This window comes from Oncorhynchus tshawytscha, linkage group LG03 (genome assembly GCF_018296145.1).
Source record: "Oncorhynchus tshawytscha isolate Ot180627B linkage group LG03, Otsh_v2.0, whole genome shotgun sequence".
NCBI lineage: Eukaryota > Metazoa > Chordata > Actinopteri > Salmoniformes > Salmonidae > Oncorhynchus > Oncorhynchus tshawytscha.
In genome coordinates this window covers 13,808,283-13,833,636 of record NC_056431.1, presented here as the reverse complement: position 1 = coordinate 13,833,636, position 25,354 = coordinate 13,808,283, and the positions used below count along the sequence as shown (strand labels likewise).

Here is a 25,354-nt window from a genome sequence, read left to right as displayed (position 1 = left end):
GGACAAAGATCATACTTTTTGGAGAAATGTCCTCTGGTCTGATGAAACGAAAATAGAACTGTTTGGCCATAATGACCATCGTTATGTTTGGAGGAAAAAGGGAGAGGCGTGCAAGCCGAAGAACATCATCCCAACCATGAAGCACGGGGGAGGCAGCATCATGTTGCGGGGGTGCTTTGCTACAGGAGGGACTGGTGCACTTCACAAAATAGATGGCATCATGAGGTAGGGAAATTATGTGGATATATTGAAGCAACATCTCAAGACATCAGTCAGGAAGTTCAAGCTTGGTCGCAAATGGGTCTTCCAAATGGACAATGACCCCAATGACTTCCAAAGTTGTGGAAAATGGCTTAAGGACAACAAAGTCAAGGTATTGGAGTGGCCATCACAAAGCCCTGACCTCAATCCTATAGAACATTTGTGGGCAGAACTGAAAAAGTGTGTGCAAGCAAGGAGGCCCACAAACCTGACTCAGTTACACCAGCTCTGTCAGGAGGAATGGGCCAAAATTCACCCAACTTTTTGTGGGAAGCTTGTGGAAGGCTACCCAAAATGTTTGACCCAAGTTAACAATTTAAAGTCAATGCTCCCAAAAACGAATTGAGTGTATGCAAACTTCTGACCCACTGGGAATGTGATGAAAGAAATAAAAATAAAAATAAATAAATCATTCTCTCTACTATTATTCTGACATTTCACATTCATAAAATAAAGTGGTGATCCTAACTGACCTAAGACAGGTAAACTTTACTTGGATTAAATGTCAGGAATTGTGAAAACTGAGTTTAAATGTATTTGGCTAAGGTGTATGCAAACTTCCGACTTCAACTGTATATTCAACAGTACCCCAGGTCTATTGCTGCTGCTGCAATTACTGGTCATCCTGGTTCCAATAATGTTTCTCAATAATGTGTCTCTATTCAAAGTTTTTTTAAATTGTACCCATCTAATGTTTCTCATTCCCAGAAGAACTATTAATATACTGTGATTCTAATGCTGCTGCGGCTCCTGCTGCTGATCTTATGACACACAGAGATACAGTGGGCTGCATTGTCTCTGGCCCAGAGACAGGCAGGGAGGGGGAGAGCCTAGGGAGTATCAACAATAACAAAAAACTGCTACTGAACAACAGTAGGTTATATACAGTGTACACAACATGAAGGACTTAATTTATCTAGAGCATTGTTTTAATTGGCAGTGGCTCGCTAGGCTACATGATGCTTGCAAGCACAACAACTATAACTATGGTTAAATGGAGGAAAGCTGAGTATGATGAAATGATTGGTGCTCCAGCGAGGGACGCATCTGCTGTTGACTGTCAAAATGCATAATGACAATCACACCTAAACTGAAGGGCTTTCTATGAAAACAGCAACAGTCCTGGGCTGAGGGATGGGTCTCTAGGAAAGCAGGAAGCATTAGAAGAGATGATGATGAACTACGATGCGCCAGCAGGGAAATAAGGGGCGACTGGCAAACCTTGACAGGCTTTCTTCCCCTGCACAGAGCAGACAGGGCAGACCACACCATGCCCAAGACAAACACCTCGACAGGGTAGGAGCTCCGTAAGGGGTGGAGGGTGGAGGGAGGGGAGTGGAGGAGGAGGGGGGTCCAGGGGAACAGATGATGGGCTATCCTCCCGACCTGAGAAGGACAAGGGTTATAGAGGTGGATGGAGGAGGGGGAGAACAGGGGTTATAGAGGTGTATGGAAGAGGGGGAGGACAGGGGTTATAGAGGTGTATGGAGGAGGGGGAGGAAAGGGGTTATAGAGGTGGATGGAGGATGGGGAGGACATGGGTTATAGAGGTGTATGGAAAAGGGGGAGGACAGGGGTTATAGAGGTGTATGGAGGAGGCGAGGACAGGGGTTATAGAGGTGTATGGAGGAGGGGGAGGACAGGAGTTATAGAGGTGGATGGAAGAGGGGGAGGACAGGGGTTATAGAGGTAAATGGAAGAGGGGAGGTCAGGAATTATAGAGGTGTATGGAAGAGGGTGAGGACAGGGGTTATAGAGGTATATGGAAGAGGGGGAGGTCAGGGATTATAGAGGTGTATGGAAGAGGGTGAGGACAGGGGTTATAGAGGTATATGGAGGAGGGGGAGGACAGGGGTTATAGAGGTGTATGGAGGAGGGGGAGGACAGGGGTTATAGAGGTGTATGAAGAGGGGGAGGCCAGGGGTGTGTGGGGGAGAAGAGGTGGGGGGATTGGAGGTGGGTTGTTAGGAGCATCTTACATCACCAAACAGAAAGAAGAAGGAGGCTGATGAACACAAGACAAACTGACACACTATTCAGGAAACAAAATCTCCAATGTGCTCATTTTCTCCAGATTGATAAACTCTTCTCTTTTCCTTGTTCTCTTCTGTTACTCACCAGAGACTTGGAGCTCTGTCTGGATGGGGGTATGAACTGACGTACATTGGTGGGTGTTTCCTTCTCAATGGAGTGTCTCCTCTGGGGGGCCTGCCTTCTCTCAGGCTGGGGGGTGGAGGAGATGGGCAGGAACATGGGTGGAGCTGGGGGTGGGGGGAGAGAGGATATGTGTGATATATTTTTATATAGTACTGTAACCCTTATATTACCAGTTAAGTTGACTGAGAACACTCTCTTTGACAGCATTAGTCTCAGCATAGAAGAGCTGTCAGGTGAACAGCTGAGAGCTGTGAAAGCATAGAATTACATATAGAATTCTAGGATCTCCATGATAACCTTAACAATAGCTTCATCGCCTCCCGAGTGGTGCAGTGGTCTAAGGCACTGCATCCCAGTGTTAGCTGTGCCACTAGAGATCCTGGTTTGAGTCCAGGCTCTGTCGCAGGCGGCCGCGATGGGGAGACCCATGGGGCGGCACACAATTGGCCCATTGTCATCCTGGTTTGGCCGGCAGGAATGTTTTTGTCCCATCGTGCACTAGCGACTCCTGTGGCGGGCCAGGCGCAATGCACGCTGTCACGGCCGCCAGGTGATCCTCCAACACATTGGTGAGGCTGGCTTCCAGGTTAAGCGGGCATTGTGTCAAGAAGCAGTGAGGCTTGGCTCGGTTGTGTTTCGGAGGACACACGGCTCTCGACTTTCGCCTCTCCCGAGTCCGTACAAGAGTTGCAGCGATGAGACAAGACTGTAACTACCAATTGGATACCACAAAATAAATAAACCCTAGCTTCATGTCCACACCCTGGTTGAACCCTAACCCCAACCCTAAGTCTGGCCTTCTGGTCAACTCACTCTTCCTGCCCAGTACAGACTCTGGAGATGTGTCATCTACCACCGATGTAGAGACACTGGAGCTACTGGCTGACCTTCGACCCCCAATGGTGATGTCATCCTGTAGGGGGAACAACAGAGAGCAATGCTGTAGGATGTACAGTTGAAGTCGGAGGTTTACATACACCTTAGCCAAATGCATTTAAACTCAGTTTTTCATAAATCCTGACATTTAATCCTAGTAACAATTCCCTGTCTTGGGTCAGTTAGGATCACCATTTTATTTTAAGAATGTGAAATGTCAGAATAATAGTAGAGAGAATGATTTATTTCAGCTTTTATTTCTTTCATCACATTCCCAGTGGGTCAGAAGTTTACATACACTCAATTAGTATTTGGTAGCATTGCCTTTAAATCGTTAACATGGGTCAAACGTTTCGGGTAGCCTTCCACAAGCTTTCCACAATAAGTTGGGTGAATTTTAGCCCATTCCTCCTGGCAGAGCTAGGAGACCTGTAACTGGGTCAGGTTTGTGGGCTCATTGCTTACACACGCTTTGTCAGTTCTGCCCACAAATGTTCTATAGGATTGCGGTCAGGGCATTGTGATGGCCACTCCAATACTTTGACTTTGTTGTCCTTAAGCCATTTTGCCACAACTTTGGAAGTATTGTCATGACGTTGGCCTGGGGGTAGGTTTATGACAGTCATAAATACCTCTTTCCCCCTTTTTCCTCTCTCTACCCTACTGATGTTACATTGGGAAAACCCTTGGTTAACATAGAGATTCTGGGAACATCAGAAGGTGGGGGGGAATGAACTATGGTAATCCGACCAATTGAACATATGCGGAGGTACTTAATGAATATGATGTCAGTTCGGTTGTCATCTGAGACATTCTCTTCAATGATAAGATGGCAAACTCTACAGTGGAAAGTCTACACAGAGTTATCGGATTCACATGGAATTGTTGTTCAATTTAAATGTTTGAATATGAAATTATTCGTGATGGGATGAAATGTGATTTTAGCTTTTAAAATGTGAGATTTGGGTTTTCATAAGGCTCTGCTCAATCAGTGGCCCGCCATTGTGAAGAGACATGGGCTATAAAACTTTTCAAACACGCCCTCCTCTTCCTTCCTATATAAGCCCTTGACGACAATATAACCTCCTGTTCCGAGGGAGTGAGGACGACGGTCCGATGTCAGAATGGTTCAGATAATAACTACAGAACGAAGCCAACATCAGCGTGAGCTTTGGTTGCGAATGGTATGAACTTTGAACTCTTATTCACTACAGAAGTGATACCTCCTAGCCGTTGAGTTAGCAACAGCCGCTGCAAACGAGGGTTAGGAAGGAACAGACTGAGTATCCCATCTATCACACAACGACGTTACTACAACGTGTCCAGTTGACAACCAGAGACATTCTTCAAAGGACAAAGGACTCGGTTGGGCAACACGGCCTTCCATCTACCACCAACCTACCGAAGCGCAGCTCAGAGTAAATATTTATTGCATTTTCCTTTTCCAAACGGGCGGTAATTTAGAATGCATAAGATTCTGTATTTACGAATGCACAGCTTCGCCCTTTGTTCCTCAGTCTTCCCGCTCTTTCACTCAAACCCAGCCCTTTTTCTTTTGTGTAACCAGCTGTCATATCTGTTCCTCCCACTAGGGACGTTTTCCTTTATGACGTCATTTGTAATCAAGTTATGATTTAATTATGTGTATGTGTAATTCTGTGTGATTAGTTAGTTATTTAGTAAATAAACAATTAAACCCAATTTTGCATTGCTGATTCAACTTGTTAGCCAGGGTTCGTGCAGATAACCAAGAATTTACAACTTTCAGATGAGACTGAATTATGATGACGATTAATATTGACTGCTATTGATGTAAAATATTGCTAGGTCTTTAAGAGTTTATTCGGAAGATAACAGCTCTATAAAAATGATTTTGTGGTGCCCTGACTCTCTAGTTAATTACATTTACATGATTAGCTCAATCAGGTAATATTAATTACGGAGAAATTATTTTATAGAATAGCATGTCATATCACGACAGTATGCTTGGGTTCATTGTCCATTTGGAAGACCTATTTGTGACCAAGTTTTAACTTCCTGACTGATGTCTTGAGATGTTGCTTCAATATATCCACATAATTTTCCTATCTCATGATGCCATCTATTTTGTGAAGTGCACCAGTCCCTCCTGCAGCAAAGCACCCCCACAACAGGATGCTGCCTCCCCCATGGTTCACGGTTGGGATGGTGTTCTTCGGCTTGCAAGCATCCCCCTTTTTCCTCCAAACGTAACGATGGTCATTATGGCCAAACAGTTCTATTTTAATTTCATCAGACCAGAGGACATTTCTCCAAAAAGTATGGTCTTTGTCCCCATGTGCAGTTACAAACTGTAGTCTGGCTTTTTTATTGCGGTTTTTGAGCAGTGGCTTCTTCCTTGCTAAGCGGCCTTTCAGGTTAGGTCGATATAAGACTCGTTTTACTGTGGATATAGATACTTTTGTACCTGTTTCCTTCAGCATCTTCACAAGGTCTTTTGCTGTTGTTCTGGGATTGATTTGCACCTTTCGCACCAAAGTACGTTCATCTCTTGGAGACAGAACGCGTCTCCTTCCTGAGTGGTATGACGACTGCATGGTCCCATGGTGTTTATACTGGCTTACTATTGTTTGTACAGATGAGCGTGGTACCTTCAGGCATTTGGAAATGCTCCCAAGGATGAACCAGACTTGTGGAGGTCTACAATTTTTTTCTGAGGTCTTGGCTGATTTCCCATGATGTCAAGCAAAGAGGCACTGAGTTTGAAGGTAGGCCTTGAAATACATCCACAGGTACACCTCCAATTGACTCAAACTATGTCAATTAGCCTAACAGAAGCTTCTAAAGCCATGACATAATTTTCTGGAATTTTCCAAGCTGTTTAAAGGCAGAGACAACTTAGTGCATGTAAACTTCTGACCCATTGCAATTGTGTTACAGAGAATTATAAGTGAAATAATCGGTCTGTAAACAGTTTTTGGAAAAATTACTTGTGTCATGCACAATGTAGATGTCCTAACCGACTTGCCAAAACTATAGTTTGTCAACAAGAAATTTGTGGAGTGGTTGAAAAATTTGTTTTAATGACTCCAACCTAAGTGTATGTAAACCTCCGACTTCAACTGTATACTGATGTCAACTACCAGAAGACACACACACACACACACATACAAATGCACATGCGAGCACAAAAACACAAACACATACACACACTTACACACACACACTTACGTCAGAGTCGGAGCTGTCCAGTTCTGACAGGGTAGGCGCTTTCAGCCTCTTCCTCTGACATAAGGCCTGGGCTCCACCCCCTGGTGTCCCTGGACTCCCATTGGACAGACTGCTGAGGGTCATGGTGCTAGTAGTCTTCCTGCGGCCATCAGGGCTGGACACATCTGGACAGAGAGGTTGTCACAAGAAGACTGATCAGACAGAGGACAGCTCAAATACCCTAACTATACTGAACGCTGCAGATAGAAATGTCATGAATAGAGCTGGGAACAGAATTGCCAGCTCTACATGACAGACAAACATATCTATTCTATGTGATACATTTCTATTTTAGTGTTCGGTAACGTTGCAGTCCTGAACAGACCCGAGGGGAACACACCAGCGGTAGGGAGGAGGGAGTGTGAGTTGAGGAGAGATGAAGAAGCAGCCTGGTGTTACACACACAACATGGATTCTACTTTCATTACCCTTTAAGACCTGGACTGAGCAGGATTTGAATGAAACCCTAACCCTAGCTGACTCCCTCCCTCCTAGCCTCATTGACAACTTCTCCCCCCAAGAAAAAGAGAAATAAAATAGGGAGGGAGGGATGACGGAGGAAGGGATGGAGAAGAGAGTGCTGGAAACAGCAGATAATCAGTAGCAGAGGCAGATCTGATCTGTGGATGCATTGAGGCCTTGCCAGGCTCTCTCTCTCTCCTTCTCCCTCTCTCTCTCTTTCTTTCTCTCTCCTTCTCTCACTCTCTCACTTTCTCTCCCTCTCTGTGAAAAGGAGAGAATGTGAATACCTCTTCTGAAAAAAGTCTCAAATATGACCTCATTACCTCAGTGGGAGGCCAAGGCCCTCCTCCTGTACTGCTGTCCTGGAGCTTCTAAACCTGCCTTCCTGGGACAAGACTGACTGGTCCTAGGATCCAGGTTTAAACTAAAGCAGATTAAACATCCACCATTTGTGGCACTATGCTCAGTGTCAGTCAAAAGTAAAAACATTGTAAAGCACTGGTTTCTGTAAACATATTTGTCGATATAGTATAATTCAGTCTATTTTAGTTGAGGCATAAGCAGTAGTGTTAGGATACAGCCAAATAGGCAGACAAACAAAACAGGGCTAACATTATGTGTTGCAGCACACAAGTTGCTAGTCACATAAACAGAGCCAAACCACTCCACATACTTTACCTTGACGTGTAAGGATCAACTGTGGAGTGCTGTAGTATATTCCTCCACCTAAAAGGGAACACTTCCTTAAATATGATAGGACAGATTGTACTAATGGTTTATCCCTATCCCCAAACATAGCCTGTCATTTGACTACAGAACTCTATCACTCTCTGTGAGTATTGGTATTGAAGAATCTGGCCACAAAGTAAGGGGATAAGTACCCAGCTGCAATGAAGTTCAGATAGCCAACCATCCCATACACACTCACAAACGCACGCACGCACAAACACAAACACATAACACACACACATTAAAGCTTCACAACAATAAATTGCCTCCGATGTGATGAAAGACACTGGGATCAGTGGGAGAAATGTCAAGCACAGCCAATCTGATTTGTAAAAGTTCAGATAACCCTGCCCACAACAGGAAGTGTTGACACATAAAAGAGTAAGAGTGTAGATTATTATAAATTATTTTCAGTGTCACCAATGTAAATTCATTGGCTATCTATCTCACTAGAGGATGTGATGAAATTTTTGGGTAACCTTTGGGTAACCACTGCAGTACAACCTTATAAAACAGAAGGTATCCTCTTCTTATCTGTTTTAAAAACAGCCATATACTGTAAGTTAATCAGAAGTGCTAAATGACCAATGCAGGCGATGTTGGAGATACACTGATGTCTTTGTGAGAATGTGCTTTTTTGTGTTGAATAGAGCTGGGAGCCAACAGGTGTGTGTGTGTGTTCTGCATGTGTGCGTGTGTGTGTGTGTGTGTGTGTGTGTGTGTGTGTGTGTGTGTGTGTGTGTGTGTGTGTGTGTGTGTGTGTGTGTGTGTGTGTGTGTGTGTGTGTGTGTGTGACGACAGCTCCTGTCTACGCTGCTCTCTGATCCCACCTCTGATTAAATTCTGCAGACTCACTTTCCAAGATTAACAACTGCTTTGTGTGAGGAGGACCGTCATTTTCTAGAAAACCGAGGAAGGTAGTTATGCACGTCTTTGTCATGCCCTGGTCTTAGTATTTTGTGTTTTCTATATTTATTTGGTCAGGCCAGGGTGTGACATGGGTTTATTTTGTGTTGTGTTTATGTATGGGGTTTTTTTCGTAGGTTTTGGGATTGTGGCTTAGTGGGGTGTTCTAGCAAAGTCTATGGTTGCCTGAGGCGGTTCTCAATCAGAGGCAGGTGATTCTCGTTGTCTCTGATTGGGAACCATATTTAGGCAGCCATATTCTTTGAGTGTTTCGTGGGTGATTGTTCCTGTCTCTGTGTTATTGTCACTAGATAGGCTGTATAGGTTTTCACGTTCCGTTTCTTGTTTTTGTATTGTCGTGTTTATTCGTCATTAAACATGTATCATATTAACCACGCTGCATTTTGGTCCGACTCTCTTTCGACGGAAGAAAACCGTAACAGTCTTGGTTGTTTGTAATGTGAATTTCTGAGTAATGGAGTTCTTTAGCTAAGGCAACTCTTTCCCTGATTTATTTTAGTATGGAAAAGAAAAAGGCCCAGATGCAGAATTCTATTCATAGATTATTCAGTGGGAGATTATTCAGGTAGGAGCTCTGTTGTCTCTACTGGCTATAGGCTACTGACTTTTATCAATATCAAATATGTTTTTAACATACTGTAGGTTTCATTCCAAGTGCAACAATAGACTAGAGAAAAATGTAGGAAGATCTAATTAGTTTAAACTAATCCCAGAATTGTAAAAAATTTGAAGAGAGCATTACTCAAGCATTTAGACAAGGAAAATACTGTTTTACAATTCATCCAGAGGGACTGAGAACCACGAGCACCAGCTGTGTGGAGATGCAGAAAAACAGCTGCTTTTGACGTCAGCAAGTGTGCCTTCGAGAAATAGTTCATTATCAGAAATGTACTGTAGTGACAGGCAGCGAATAAACACGGTAGCCTGTTTGAGTCACATCTACCTTAGTCTTTTTCACAACTGTCTATGGTATGTAAGGCTACATCTAACTTGACATTATCCCGGGACTTAGTCTGAGTAGATCATTAAGCCCTTCCACATTCCATGTGGAGATTCAAAAACAAGTGTCATAAGAATTGAACTAAGATTCAGAATGATTGAAAGATACGCTGAGGTTGTCTAAGAGGGAGTTGCTGATGTAAAGGAAGCCATCAACCTCCCTTCTGCGCTTGACAGTTCTCATCCTGACCAGTGTCTGACATCATGACATCACAACCAGAGAGCACACTGCTGCGGTGCAGATCCAACCAAGCCAACCATCAACACCACTACAGAAGCATGAAGAAGCATGAGATGAGAACATTAATATGCGTGCTGTAGCTTGGGCAGATGGACAACAACCACGATAGATAGAAACGTAAAGAAACAGCCAGGTAACCGGACAGATCTTTACCTGACAAGTCAAAACTTTGAGACATGCTAAGAGGCCGAATTACTGCAAGAGAAACAATGATGGCGTTACAGAGTTATTAAGCTATCCGTAGGAGGAATACGGGCAGAAGATATATATTAAGTTAGCAAGAAGAAAGACATCATCTGCCGACATGTCTGGCAGCTGTCCATAGTGCAGTACAGTACTGTATGTTAGGAAATGTACAATGATGAACGTAGTCAGTAGAAAGTGCATAGCCAATGGTGAGAAATCATTAACATAATAACTAAATAAAATACATTCTCTTTTCCGATTCTAAGGTTTGGTTTGGTTATAGTCAATACAGGTACTTAGCATAACACCAGACAAGATGTATGTTTAAGCTGTATTACAAGCAGAGCTGTAACGCCAAACAGCACAGGCTTCCAAGAACAGTAACTTGGCTGGGTGGAAACATCGTTCAAACCAACGAAAGAAAGTATGATTCACCTTGTGTCTTTCATTCATGCCAATGCCCAGCACCCGTGAAAGTGCATAATCACAACATACTTCAACTTCTCACAATGAGTGTGTGTGTGTGTGTGTGTGTGTGTGTGTGTTTGTGTGTGTGTGTGTGTGTGTGTGTGTGTGTGTGTGTGTGTGTGTGTGTGTGTGTGTGTGTGTGAGAGAGAGAGAGAGAGAGAGAGAGAAAGAAAGACATAGAGAGGTGTCACTCACCCAGCCTGCTCCTGCGGATCACATCAGGAGAGACAGGTCTCAGTTTCCTCTCAGATTTGATCTCATCCAGGATCCTCTCGTGCAGGGTGGGAGGAACCTGGGGCTGGGGCTTCAGCTTCCTGGCTGCTGCCTACACACACAAACGCAAGCACGCACACACACATGCACACACACGCAGATACATACATGCACTCACACTGAGTTATGGGCATCAGAGTTATGGACTTCAGGCCTTTCGCCGCTGCCTAGTAAACCTTAAGTACACTGTCACTTTACCGTTAATATCACTGTCACTGTACTGTTAATATCACTGGCACTGTACTGTTAATATCACTGTCACTGTACTGTTAATATCACTGTACTGTTAATATCACTGTACCGTTAATATCACTGCACCGGTAATATCACTGTCACTGTTAATATCACTGTACCGTTAATATCACAGTCACTGTACCGTTAATATCACTGTCACTGTTAATATCACTGTACCGTTAATATCACAGTCACTGTCACTGTTAATATCACTGTACCGTTAATATCACAGTCACTGTACTGTTAATATCACTGTACTGTTAATATCACTGTCACTGTTAATTTCACTGTACTGTTAATATCACTGTACCGTTAATATCACAGTCACTGTTAATATCACTGTACCGTTAATATCACAGTCACTGTACTGTTAATATCACTGTACCGTTAATATCACTGTCACTGTTAATTTCACTGTACTGTTAATATCACTGTCACTGTTAATTTCACTGTACCATTAATATCACTGTCACTGTTAATATCACTGTACCGTTAATATCACAGTCACTGTACCGTTAATATCACTGTCACTGTTAATATCACTGTACCGTTAATATCACAGTCACTGTACCGTTAATGTCACTGTCACTGTTAATATCACTGTACCGTTAATATCACTGTACTGTTAATATCACTGTCACTGTTAATTTCACTGTACCGTTAATATCACTGTCACTGTTAATATCACTGTACCGTTAATATCACAGTCACTGTACTGTTAATATCACTGTCACTGTTAATATCACTGTACCATTAATATCACAGTCACTGTACCGTTAATATCACAGTCACTGTTAATATCACTGTACCGTTAATATCACAGTCACTGTTAATATCACTGTCACTGTTAATATCACTGTACCATTAATATCACAGTCACTGTACTGTTAATATCACTGTACTGTTAATATAACTGTCACTGTTAATATCACTGTATCGTTAATATCACAGTCACTGTACTGTTAACATCACTGTCACTGTTAATTTCCCTGTACTGTTAATATCACTGTCACTGTTAATATCACTGTACCGTTAATATCACAGTCACTGTACTGTTAATATCACTGTACCGTTAATATCACAGTGACTGTACCGTTAATGTCACAGTCACTGTATCGTTAATATCACAGTCACTGTACCATTAATATCACAGTCACTGTACTGTTAATATCCCTGTACTGTTAATATCACTGTCACTGTACTGTTAATATCACTGTACTGTTAATTTCACTGTACTGTTAATATGACTGTACCGGTAATATCACTGTCACTGTACTGTTAATATCCCTGTAGTGTTAATATCACTGTCACTGTACTGTTAATGTCACTGTCACTGTTAATTTCACTGTACCGTTAATATCACAGTCACTGTACTGTTAATATCACTGTCACTGTTAATATCACCGTACTGTTAATATCACTGTACTGTTAATGTCACAGTCACTGTACTGTTAATATCACTGTCACTGTTAATATCACTGTATCGTTAATATCACAGTCACTGTACTGTTAACATCACTGTCACTGTTAATTTCACTGTACTGTTAATACCACTGTACTGTTAATGTCACAGTCACTGTACTGTTAATATCACTGTCACTGTTAATATCACTGTATCGTTAATATCACAGTCACTGTACTGTTAACATCACTGTCACTGTTAATATCACTGTCACAGTTAATATAACTGTACCGTTAATATGACAGTCACTGTGCTGTTAATATCACTGTACCGTTAATATCACAGTGACTGTACCGTTAATGTCACAGTCACTGTATCGTTAATATCACAGTCACTGTACCATTAATATCACAGTCACTGTACTGTTAATATCCCTGTACTGTTAATATCACTGTCACTGTACTGTTAATATCACTGTCACTGTTCATTTCACTGTACCGTTAATATCACAGTCACTGTACTGTTAATATCACTGTACTGTTAATGTCACTGTACTGTTAATATCACTGTACTGTTAATATCACTGTCACTGTTAATATCACTGTACTGTTAATGTCACTGTCACTGTTAATATCACTGTACTGTTAATGTCACTGTCACTGTTAATATCACTGTACTGTTAATATCACAGTCACTGTACTGTTAATATCACTGTCACAGTTAATATAACTGTACCGTTAATATGACAGTCACTGTGCTGTTAATATCACTGTACCGTTAATATCACAGTGACTGTACCGTTAATGTCACAGTCACTGTATCGTTAATATCACAGTCACTGTACCATTAATATCACAGTCACTGTACTGTTAATATCCCTGTACTGTTAATATCACTGTCACTGTACTGTTAATATCACTGTCACTGTTCATTTCACTGTACCGTTAATATCACAGTCACTGTACTGTTAATATCACTGTACTGTTAATGTCACTGTACTGTTAATATCACTGTACTGTTAATATCACTGTCACTGTTAATATCACTGTACTGTTAATGTCACTGTCACTGTTAATATCACTGTACTGTTAATGTCACTGTCACTGTTAATATCACTGTACTGTTAATATCACAGTCACTGTACTGTTAATATCACTGTACTATTAATATCACTGTCACTGTTAATTTCACTGTACCGTTAATATCACTGTCACTGTACTGTTAATATCACTGTACTGTTAATATCACTGTCACTGTTAATTTCACTGTACCGTTAATATCACTGTCACTGTTAATATCACTGTACCGTTAATATCACAGTCACTGTACCGTTAATATCACTGTCACTGTTAATATCACTGTACCGTTAATATCACATTCACTGTACTGTTAATATCACTGTACTATTAATATCACTGTCACTGTTAATTTCACTGTACCGTTAATATCACTGTCACTGTACTGTTAATATCACTGTACTGTTAATATCACTGTCAATTTCACTGTACCGTTAATATCACTGTCACTGTTAATATCACTGTACTGTTAATATCACTGTCACTGTTAATATCACTGTACTGTTAATATCACTGTAACTGTTAATTTCACTGTACCGTTAATATCACTGTCACTGTTAATATCACTGTACTGTTAATATCAGTCACTGTACCGTTAATATCACTGTCACTGTTAATATCACTGTACCGTTAATATCACAGTCACTGTACTGTTAATATCACTGTACTATTAATATCACTGTCACTGTTAATATCACTGTACTGTTAATACCACAGTCACTGTACCGTTAATGTCACTGTACTGTTAATATCACTGTTCATTTCACTGTACTGTTAATATCACTGTCACTGTTAATATCACTGTACTGTTAATATCACTGTCACTGTTAATATCACTGTACCGTTAATATCACAGTCACTGTACTGTTAATATCACTGTACTATTAATATCACTGTCACTGTTAATTTCACTGTACCGTTAATATCACTGTCACTGTACTGTTAATATCACTGTCACTGTTAATATCACTGTACCGTTAATATCACAGTCACTGTACCGTTAATATCACTGTCACTGTTAATATCACTGTACCATTAATATCACAGTCACTGTACTGTTAATATCACTGTACTGTTAATATCACTGTCACTGTTAATTTCACTGTACCGTTAATATCACTGTCACTGTACTGTTAATATCACTGTACTGTTAATATCACTGTCAATTTCACTGTACCGTTAATATCACTGTCACTGTTAATATCACTGTACTGTTAATATCACTGTCACTGTTAATATCACTGTACTGTTAATATCACTGTCACTGTTAATATCACTGTACTGTTAATACCACAGTCACTGTACCGTTAATGTCACTGTACTGTTAATATCACTGTTAATTTCACTGTACTGTTAATATCACTGTCACTGTTAATTTCACTGTACTGTTAATATCACTGTCACTGTTAATTTCACTGTACCGTTAATATCACTGTCACTGTTAATATCACTGTACCGTTAATATCAGTCACTGTACCGTTAATATCACTGTCACTGTTAATATCACTGTACCGTTAATATCACAGTCACTGTACTGTTAATATCACTGTACTATTAATATCACTGTCACTGTTAATATCACTGTACTGTTAATACCACAGTCACTGTACCGTTAATGTCACTGTACTGTTAATATCACTGTTCATTTCACTGTACTGTTAATATCACTGTCAATTTCACTGTACCGTTAATATCACTGTCACTGTTAATATCACTGTACTGTTAATATCACTGTCACTGTTAATATCACTGTACTGTTAATATCACTGTCACTGTTAATTTCACTGTACCGTTAATATCACTGTCACTGTTAATATCACTGTACCGTTAATATCAGTCACTGTACCGTTAATATCACTGTCACTGTTAATATCACTGTACCGTTAATATCACAGTCACTGTACTGTTAATATCACTGTACTATTAATATCACTGTCACTGTTAATTTCACTGTACCATTAATATCACTGTCACTGTACTGTTAATATCACTGTACTGTTAATATCACTGTCACTGTTAATTTCACTGTACCGTTAATATCACAGTCACTGTACCGTTAATATCACTGTCACTGTTAATATCACTGTACCATTAATATCACAGTCACTGTACTGTTAATATCACTGTACTGTTAATATCACTGTCACTGTTAATTTCACTGTACCGTTAATATCACTGTCACTGTACTGTTAATATCACTGTACTGTTAATATCACTGTCAATTTCACTGTACCGTTAATATCACTGTCACTGTTAATATCACTGTACTGTTAATATCACTGTCACTGTTAATATCACTGTACTGTTAATATCACTGTCACTGTTAATATCACTGTACTGTTAATACCACAGTCACTGTACCGTTAATGTCACTGTACTGTTAATATCACTGTTAATTTCACTGTACTGTTAATATCACTGTCACTGTTAATATCACTGTACTGTTAATATCACTGTCACTGTTAATATCACTGTACCGTTAATATCACAGTCACTGTACTGTTAATATCACTGTACTATTAATATCACTGTCACTGTTAATTTCACTGTACCGTTAATATCACTGTCACTGTACTGTTAATATCACTGTACTGTTAATATCACTGTCAATTTCACTGTACCGTTAATATCACTGTCACTGTTAATATCACTGTACTGTTAATATCACTGTCACTGTTAATATCACTGTACTGTTAATATCACTGTCACTGTTAATATCACTGTACTGTTAATATCACTGTAACTGTTAATTTCACTGTACCGTTAATATCACTGTCACTGTTAATATCACTGTACTGTTAATACCACAGTCACTGTACCGTTAATGTCACTGTACTGTTAATATCACTGTTAATTTCACTGTACTGTTAATATCACTGTCACTGTTATTTTCACTGTCACTGTACTGTTAATTTCACTGTCACTTTGTAACAATAACTCTTGACTGGCAGTATCGCTCCTCTCATTACAGAGGCAGGCACTTCAGTGAGGCTGGGGCAGTGAGCATTGATGTACAGTTCCAGTAGCAGATGATCTGATTATCTATCAATCACCCCTCATTCCAATCAGTATAATCATACCCCAGAACCCCAAAACCTGAACTACCTGTATTTCTTTTGGGATATTAAGAACTCTTTCTTTGACTAAAGATGGGTTCAGTGGCTTGAGGTTTAAATGGAAAGTGGAGACCTCTAGCACCAATTCCTCCAGTGATGAATGAGACATGGAAGGATGGCATGGCAAGACTAGAAGACACCAGAATGAGAGGAAAGTGGGGCAGGTACCATAGAATGTACTATCGTATAGTATATAGTACATGTATTATACAGTACTGTACATTAACAGGATTAGGAGAGAAAATGCCCCATGTTCTCCTCTCTAAACCCTATGACTGTACAGCCCACATAGATAAGAGATATACTTTACATACATAGCTAATATTTTTATTTTTATTTCATTCTATGGTACTATGTTCAGTCCAAAGAGACAGAACAGAGTTGTATCTCCATGGTTCAGCCCACCACCATGCCAACACCAAAGAGGTTGCTAGTCGATGTAAAGTATATCTGTTGTTTCTATAGACTGTGCACTCACAGGGTTAAGAGGAGGTCTGGACCGGATGAAGTCTAGGATGACCTCATGGGCGCTCTTCTTCAACCTTGGTGGTATGTCGTTGTTTACCTGGAGGTGTAAGGGGAGACACACACACACACACAGATTAAGAGAGACCATAACTACATATAAGAAACAAACCATGCTTTTAAGACACCTGACAGTCTCACCATGACCTTGCGTAGTTTGTAGCGTTTGGAGCGGATGTCATCCATGAGCATCTCGTAGGGCGTGAGCTGGAACTCAATGGCCAGAGGGTTGTACTGGCGCTCCTGGACCTTCTTCAGCTTCACCCCGTTCCGCAGGTCTCCCATCACCTGCATCCAGAACTTAGCCTGGGGGGTGCAAGGGGACAGAAATCACATAGCAACACAGTACTCATCCAATGATTTAACACTTATAGGGCCAATTTCCAGACCCAGATGAAGCCTAGATACTCCTGGGCTACAAACATGCTCGTCCAAGAGTAGGTTAAATATGAGTCTGGGAAACCTGTCCTAAGGGTGTCACATAAGGGAGTCAGAGAAGGGTGTTGCCAGGTAAAAGGGGCTGTGTGAGGCTTGTGATAAGGAGCTGGTCACCTACCCAGTCTGCATTCTGGAGCTCATTTAGGTCTCTGCTGGGATCCTCAGACGGCTCGCCACCCATCTTCCGAAGATTCTATGAGAGAGAGAGAGAGAGAGAGAGAGAGAGAGAGAGAGAGAGAGAGAGAGAGAGAGAGAGAGAGAGAGATGGGGGGATCAGAGTGAGAAAGAGATGAGCACTCAGAGCTTAATGTGAGTTTAAAGGCCCAGTACAGTCAAACATCGATATTTTCCTGTGTTTTATATATATTTCCACACTATGAGGTTGGAATAATACTGTGTAATTGTGAAAATAATGATAATAGTGTTAGAAATGTCAGTCTGTTTTTGTGTGATTGAATTTTGGCCTGCCTGGTGACATCAAAAGATAGCTCCGAAACCTCTCTGGCAATAGCAATAACAGCTAGTTTTCCGTTTTTCCTTCCCCACTGACAGAGTCATTGTTTTTTGCTAAGAAACAATTTATGTTTCTTTTTGACCATTTTCATTGAAAACAATAAAAGTAAGGTACTTCATTGTTACCCAGAAATTATTTGAAATTGAGATAGAAATGGCTTAGGATGTTGAATTAACTAACTGACCTCAAAGCCACAGATTTCATCCTTTCATGTTGAAATGAGATGTTAATCAAGTTCATTGACTACCACAGCATTAGGACAGGCAGCTAGCCCTGCTATCAGTCACACCCACAAATCAATACCTATTCGATTATCAATGACAGTTAACAAGAGCCTTCGCAGCCTGACAACCTGCCAAGTCCTATCAACTAGCATCATGATGGTACACTCACACATTCCCACCACACTCATGCCCAGTCCATTTTCATCCGTGATTGAAAATCATCATTGTAGCCATAGGGAATAAAGCATGGTCCTGCCAGTGTATGCATAGCAGAGATTATAGCTTTAAGCCATGGTCAAGATGACTGTATGAAATATAGTGTGTGGAACTCCCTTAGCGATCCCATGCTAACACCAATCCACTGCTTTTAAATGTGTGGGAAGGAGTGAGCAAGTGTAATTCGAGAGCATTGGGATGCAACCAATGAAGCAGTGAGCAACCTGCATCCCTTCTCTTCCTGATTCAGGAGTTCATTAGAGGACAGGACACTGAGGGATCTGTTCTGCAGCAGGCTGGAAAGCCTCCTCCTCCTCCTCTCTCTCCTCCTCTCTCTCCCTGTTATTTGTGGTAAGAGAGTGGGCGTCACCCTGCATCCCACCGGTGTTTGATAGAGCAATCATGGGAGTCTCTCTGCTACAGCCCCTCACAGGAGATTTACTACAGGGCCTCTCCTCTCACTGGATATACAGAGCCATAACTCACACTGCACTGCAAGGGCATTTGCTAAGGTGTCTGCCTTCTCTACCATTAACAGTTTGATACATATTCCCTTTTCGTGTAATAACATTAAACAGAAAGCTTTACCATGGTCCTTGAATAACAACACGATTGTTGACAAACATTTTAAAAAAGGACATCATTTCTGAGCAGAGGAGCCCAGGGTGAGATGATATTGGATTTAACACCCGGTGCTCATTTGTACGACCAACACAATACTATCCCTTTCCTAACTTATAGTATTTAACCCTGAACAAATAGGAACAGAAGTGGCTTTGGTGTTTCAGCTACAACTATGCTTTTAATAGTGTCCTTCTTTCCTGTTATAGAGCTCTTTGTTATGAAAGAAAGGGTCTCTCTCTCTGCCTGCTGTCCTGTAGATGCAGTTAGCTAGCCAGATCCCTTATGGGACAACACGTCTCTGCCTCACTGCCAGACAGAGAAGGACAAGCGGGGGAGGGGAATGATGCAGGGCCCGGAAGCACATCGTACTTCTCCTGGTATCACACACACACGCACACACACACGCGCACACGCACGCACACACGCACGCACACACACACCCACACGCGCACACACACACACACACACACGCGCGCACACACACACACACACGCACACTCACACACATATATATATAAATGTAACATAAACGTAACCTATATAAACGTCCCACATTGAACAGCCAAGTATCTTGACCAGAGATTGCACTGTCCAGCAGATCCTTAGTCCCATCCCTACTGCTATAGTTCTAGATGTCTCTGCCTCCACATACAGTAGACTAGACTACATCCTGGCCTATTCACATCTGGTTGCATACACCAGATAGGCTAACTAAACTGGATGTACTGTCTGTCTATAGACCCCTGAACCACAGAGCTTGACACTTGTCTCCCCTTCTTCATAGCTAAGCTTCTTACCCTCTCCTCATAATAAGACTCTCCACTCTCTTTTGTAACAGTGACTTATATAACTGTCCAATTCCTTCGCTCCTTTCAGACATACTACTGTGGAGGGGAGTGCTGCTTGGCTGGATGGGTCCCTGGGGAGTAGCACCCAGTCTGTGGTTCATGCGGACCATTCCATTTGCTGAGCACATAGATTTTTCCTATGGCAAACCCTGCAGAAAAATGTATGACCTCAATGATGCACATTTTTGGGGTTCACAGGTTATAAATGACAACTGAGACTATGGGGGCTTGGTGGGTCTATGTACCTGTATTTTCTTCTGTGTCATGTTGAGCAATAGGAATAACTATTGCCCAGTGCATCAGGCTTCCTGCCATCCAGGACCTAGGCGGTGTCAAAGACTCCAGTCACCACAGTCATAGACTACTCTCTCTGCTACCGCATGGCAAGTGGTACCTGAGCGTCAAGTCTGGGACCAAAAGGCTCCTTAACAGCTTCTACCCCCAAGCCATAAGACTGCTGAACAATTCATCAGTTGGCCACCCAGACAATTTGCATTGACCCCCCCGCCATTGTTGTTACACTGCTGCTACTTGCTGTTTATTATATATGCAGTCACTTTACCTCTACCTACATGTACAAATGACCTTGACTAACCTGTACCCCCGCACATTGACTCGGTACCGGTAACCCCTGTATATAACCTCCTTATTGTTATTTTTTACTTTAGTTTATTTTGTAAAGATTTTCTTAACTCTATTTTCTTAAAACTACATTGTTGGTTATGGGCTTGTAAGTAAGCATTTCACGGTAAGGTCTATCTATACCTGTTGTATTCGGCACATGTGACAAATAACATTTGATTTAATTTAGCACATGTGACCCTGTGGCAGACAGCTGTGCATTGTGGGACATTAAACTAAGCATTTAGGTATGCAGACATGTTCACAACAGCATTACGGGTTTACCTATGTACAGATGTAGGATCTTAATTTGAGCCAGTTTGCTACGGCAGGAAAATAATCTTGCCGCAACAGGAAATGTGAATTATTATGTGGATTATAATGAATTGACATTTTTAAAGGGTTTGATAAAAATGTGAAAAGTCAGAAATTTCAAAGGGAAAATACAAATTTCAGAAGTTCTCCTGCAACAAGGTGATCAAATTAAGATCCTACATCTGTACCACCACAGAACTAAGCCCTATAATACTGTACTCCAGAACTGTACAGACAGAAGTGGACTCTGCTCCCCAGCTAGGTGAAAGACTGAGCAAAATATTTGACAACAAAACCTACAGCTACTACAAGGCAGCTTCCCCTGAGGTAGACAGATCACTCCCATCAATGCTCATTACTAGCCTACTTTAACATTTCATATGCTGGGTTGGGATAGCATGTCTACATGCACGCACGCGTATGAACACGCACACACACACATATATACACACACAGCATGTAGTGTTGTTCCGCTCTCTCAGTCTATCCCTATTACATTCTAGCCCACAGTAAACATCACTGTGATGACCTGTGGGAGACATGGTTAGGGATGTACTAAAATATGAGATGCTAAATATAATCCATGCGTGCGGCTTGGTGCGAAGTACAGAGGCAGATAACAACACTGCTGCCTGAGTCTCATCCTGACTCCCTGCTGTGGATATGTTTTACAAACAACAGCTGTGGCTCCTGCTTTAGAGTACAACATCAATCCAAGTATCCATGCCAACAGACTGGTTATGTTGTGTGTGTTACTTTTTTTAGCGAATTGCTTGATTTTAGCAGAGTAATAGGCAGTTTCACTAGAAAACACACAAACACACAGAGTAATCTGCATTCCTTCTCTGTAACCCACATGCACACACACACACACACACACACACACAACACACACACAACACACACACACACACACACACACACACACACACACACACACACACACACACACACACACACACACACACACACACACACACACACACACACACACACACACACACACACACACACACACACACACACACACACACACACACACACACACACACACACACACACACAGAGTAACCTGCATTCCTTCTCCTCTGTAACACACACACACCCGACTCAAGGCTGATATACAGTAGGATCCATTACAGGACATGTACGTAGTGTGCCATGTTGATCAGTTCTCTGAAGCATGTGAAACACCTTAATGTCATGCTGCTTAATCTCCTGAATGAATATCTCTCCAGTCACATGACCTCTGAACATATGTCCCGGGTCTACATGTCTGTCTGATTAACAGTACAAGGTTGTGTTGTGGTGAATGCCAATGACCATTCAGATTCACCTTTTAGTGGTCCTATGTGCACTGGAGCCTGAGAATGAGATGTCAATCAGGTCCCAGAAACAGACCGGAGCTGTTCCAATATCCACACTGGTTAGCATACCACATAGGATAAAGCAATGTATTGGGAATACATGCTAAGTAGTATGCTATAGACAATGGAACAGAACCACTATGCAAGCAAGCTGAGGGCCGATGTAGTCAGGTACTGTGTAGTGTGTTGTGAGCATTGGTAAATGGAGGTGGTTTGGTGAACCATGGTCACATGATGAGTAACCTTTCCTGAGACCTGAAGACTTTCTTTACCTGCCCAAGCTAAATCCTAGCCTTTAGCTCAGTGGACTAGCACAGTATTGTCACACACAGGAGACAGGGGGTTTGAACCCAGCTGGTCACGCATTGATGTGTAGGTAGCCTCACCTCTTTGGCACTCTTGATCTTCTCCAGGAAGGAGCGTAGCTCCCTGGTCTCAGCGTAGAGAGCACGGCACACAGCCTGGTAGTGGCTGGGGGCATCGCCAGGGCTGGGGAGGTGAGACACACACATCTATAGACAGACACAGACAGACAGACAGACAGACAGACAGACAGACAGACAGACAGACAGACAGACAGACAGACAGACAGACAGACAGACAGACAGACAGACAGACAGACAGACAGACAGACAGACAGACAGACAAAGTAGTACTGTAAGTAAAACGTAAATATGGTAATTCAGCAGATGACAGAACGTATCCTTGTGACAGCAGATTAAAAAATACTGTATGTCCTTGTTTCTCTGAGACAGAAGGTCTGAAACAGAAGGTTCTCTTGGCATGATCTTGGCACCAGTAGTCCACTGCATTTCCCATCCCATATAGCTTCTCAAATTCTAACAGAAAATGGTTGGCCGTCTCATCTGCAATCTTGCCCACCAAGTAAATTCCCTGAAATGTCAACATTTCCATGAGATAAATGGTGCTGCTGTGTAGAGGAGGAAGCCTGGAGCAGAAATGGAGAATTAGGTGTAAGGGAGTCTTTCCCCAGTAGCATCATCATCTCAATATTCCCTGACCCATCTTTAATAGAGTCATGCTGATATAGGAGAAGATCCCTGATTGCAAATCACACAGGAACATACATCTGAAATGTTGTGAAAGAGAGAGAGAGGCAGGCAGTTCCTTTAGAGCAAGGCTCTGTATTTACATCAGACAGAGAGAGAGAGACGAGGGGTGGACTGGAGGATAGAGAGGATGACAGCTACACTGTCATCCAGGCAGCTCAGATGTCCACAGCCTCAGATAACCTTACGAACAGTCGCTATGGAGACCTGTTTCCATCCCCTGGGCCCTGTCTCTAGAATCATTACTTCCCCACTGTCATGTCTGTCCTCGGGCCGGATGCAAGGCTGAAGACTATGGTTCAGTCGAGGCTCCTCAGAGGAGGAAGGGGAGGACCATCCTCCTCAGTGAATTTCATTTAAAAAATAATAAATAATTACATTTAAAAGGTTCTCCTTTTTAGATAAAACTATACTAAATATATTCATATATCACCAAACAATTGATTAAAACACTACTTTGAGGGGCCTCCCGGGTGGCGCAGTGGTCTAAGGCCACCAGATACTCTGGGTTCGAGTCCAGGCTCTGTCGCAGCCGGCTGAGACCGGGAGGTCCATGGGGCGACGTACAACTTGCCTAGTGTCGTCCGGGTTAGGGAGGGTTTGGCCGGTAGGGATATACTTGTCTCATCGCGCACTAGGGCCTCCTGTGGCGGGCCGGACGCAGTGCACGCTGACCAGGTCGCCAGGTGCACAGTGTTTCCTCCGACACATTGGTGCGGCTGCCTTCCAAGAAGCAGTGCGGTTGGTTGGGTTGTGTTTTGGAGGACGCATGGCTTTCGACCTTCGTCTCTCCCGAGCCAGTACGGGAGTTGTAGCGATGGGATATGATAATAACTACTATTGGATACCACAAAAAGGGGGTAAAAAAGAAAAATGTAAACACTATTTTGCAATGAAGGTCTACAGTAGCCTCAGCGGCACTCTGTAGAGTAGCACCATGTGTAGCTGGAGGACAGCTAGCTTCTGTCCTCCTCTGGTTACAGCGACTTCAATATAAAACCTAGGTGGCTCATGGTTCTCACCAGATAATGAATCTAGTACTGAAAGCATACGCTAAAAATGAAGGAGAAGCAAAAGAGAGTGATTTCTTAATTTTTTCACTGTCAGTTTCACTCACAGCTAGAAAATGCAGCTAGCTAGTTTAGCCTACTCAAACACCCTGTTCAAACAGAGGGATCCTATGCTAGCTAGTGGCTATGATTATCCAACACAACACTGGAACTCTTCCAAGTCAAGGTAAGCTTTTGTTTTTATTAATTTATTGTCACCAGGGCCCACCGGTGTAACTACTTACTGACTGACTGTAGACTGTAATGTTACTGCATGACTGTAGCGGGTTTACTAATGCGTTCTATTAGCTATGTTGACTAGGATGTTACTTTAGCTAATATGGTGACACCAATGTAGGCTGTGTGTAGTGGTTATGATATGGTTTGGCTTGGAAAGTGTTTTTACCTGGTCTCCTACAGCTGATGTGTTATGCATTGAAGTCCACAAGTGAAGGAAAAAGGTGAGAGGAGGAAAACGCATAGATGCGAGAAGGAACACAACATGGCTGCTATGAAAGTGAACTGTGTTTACGTTTAATCAGGGGTGTATTCATTCCGAAAATTGTTTCTTAAATGGAATGAAACGGGGATAAACCTACAACAGAAACTCTCGTTTGTCCAACAGAAACTCTTGTTTGAAACTGTTGGACTAATGATTACACCCTAGATCAGCTAGATGCGGGCAAGAGCGTGCAAGGTGGTATTGAATGTCACTTTCTGTCACCTCAAATTTTTCTCTCGACCTATGTGCACCTACGTTGTAAACTTTCATTCATAGGCTAGGTTGTAGCAACCTCATGATGGGTATTTGGAAAATTCAAGTATCATGTAGTAGCCTAAACCTATCGATGTTAAATTGAACTGGGTGAATGGAATATGAATTGCAG

At 42.0% G+C, this 25,354-nt stretch overlaps 1 protein-coding gene across 7 annotated transcripts in view; it reads right to left on the bottom strand.

The window, feature by feature from the left end:
* Positions 1-25,354, bottom strand: part of LOC112244430 (protein spire homolog 1) — a 62,766-nt gene that overhangs the window by 12,137 nt on the left and 25,275 nt on the right. Inside the window, exons 4-14 of one of the 7 annotated variants that reach the window (XM_042310133.1) lie at positions 22,735-22,860; positions 17,738-17,812; positions 17,323-17,487; positions 17,135-17,221; positions 10,751-10,880; positions 10,055-10,096; positions 7,684-7,731; positions 6,505-6,668; positions 3,232-3,331; positions 2,380-2,522; positions 1,483-1,647 (exon numbers count right to left, since the gene is read on the bottom strand). In XM_042310133.1, the coding sequence (XP_042166067.1) occupies positions 1,483-1,647; positions 2,380-2,522; positions 3,232-3,331; positions 6,505-6,668; positions 7,684-7,731; positions 10,055-10,096; positions 10,751-10,880; positions 17,135-17,221; positions 17,323-17,487; positions 17,738-17,812; positions 22,735-22,860 (1,245 nt within the window). The remainder of the gene's footprint in view (positions 1-1,482; positions 1,648-2,379; positions 2,523-3,231; positions 3,332-6,504; positions 6,669-7,683; positions 7,732-10,054; positions 10,097-10,750; positions 10,881-17,134; positions 17,222-17,322; positions 17,488-17,737; positions 17,813-22,734; positions 22,861-25,354) is intronic. The other 6 variants (XM_042310136.1, XM_042310134.1, XM_042310145.1 and 3 more) reach the window with 6 other exon arrangements.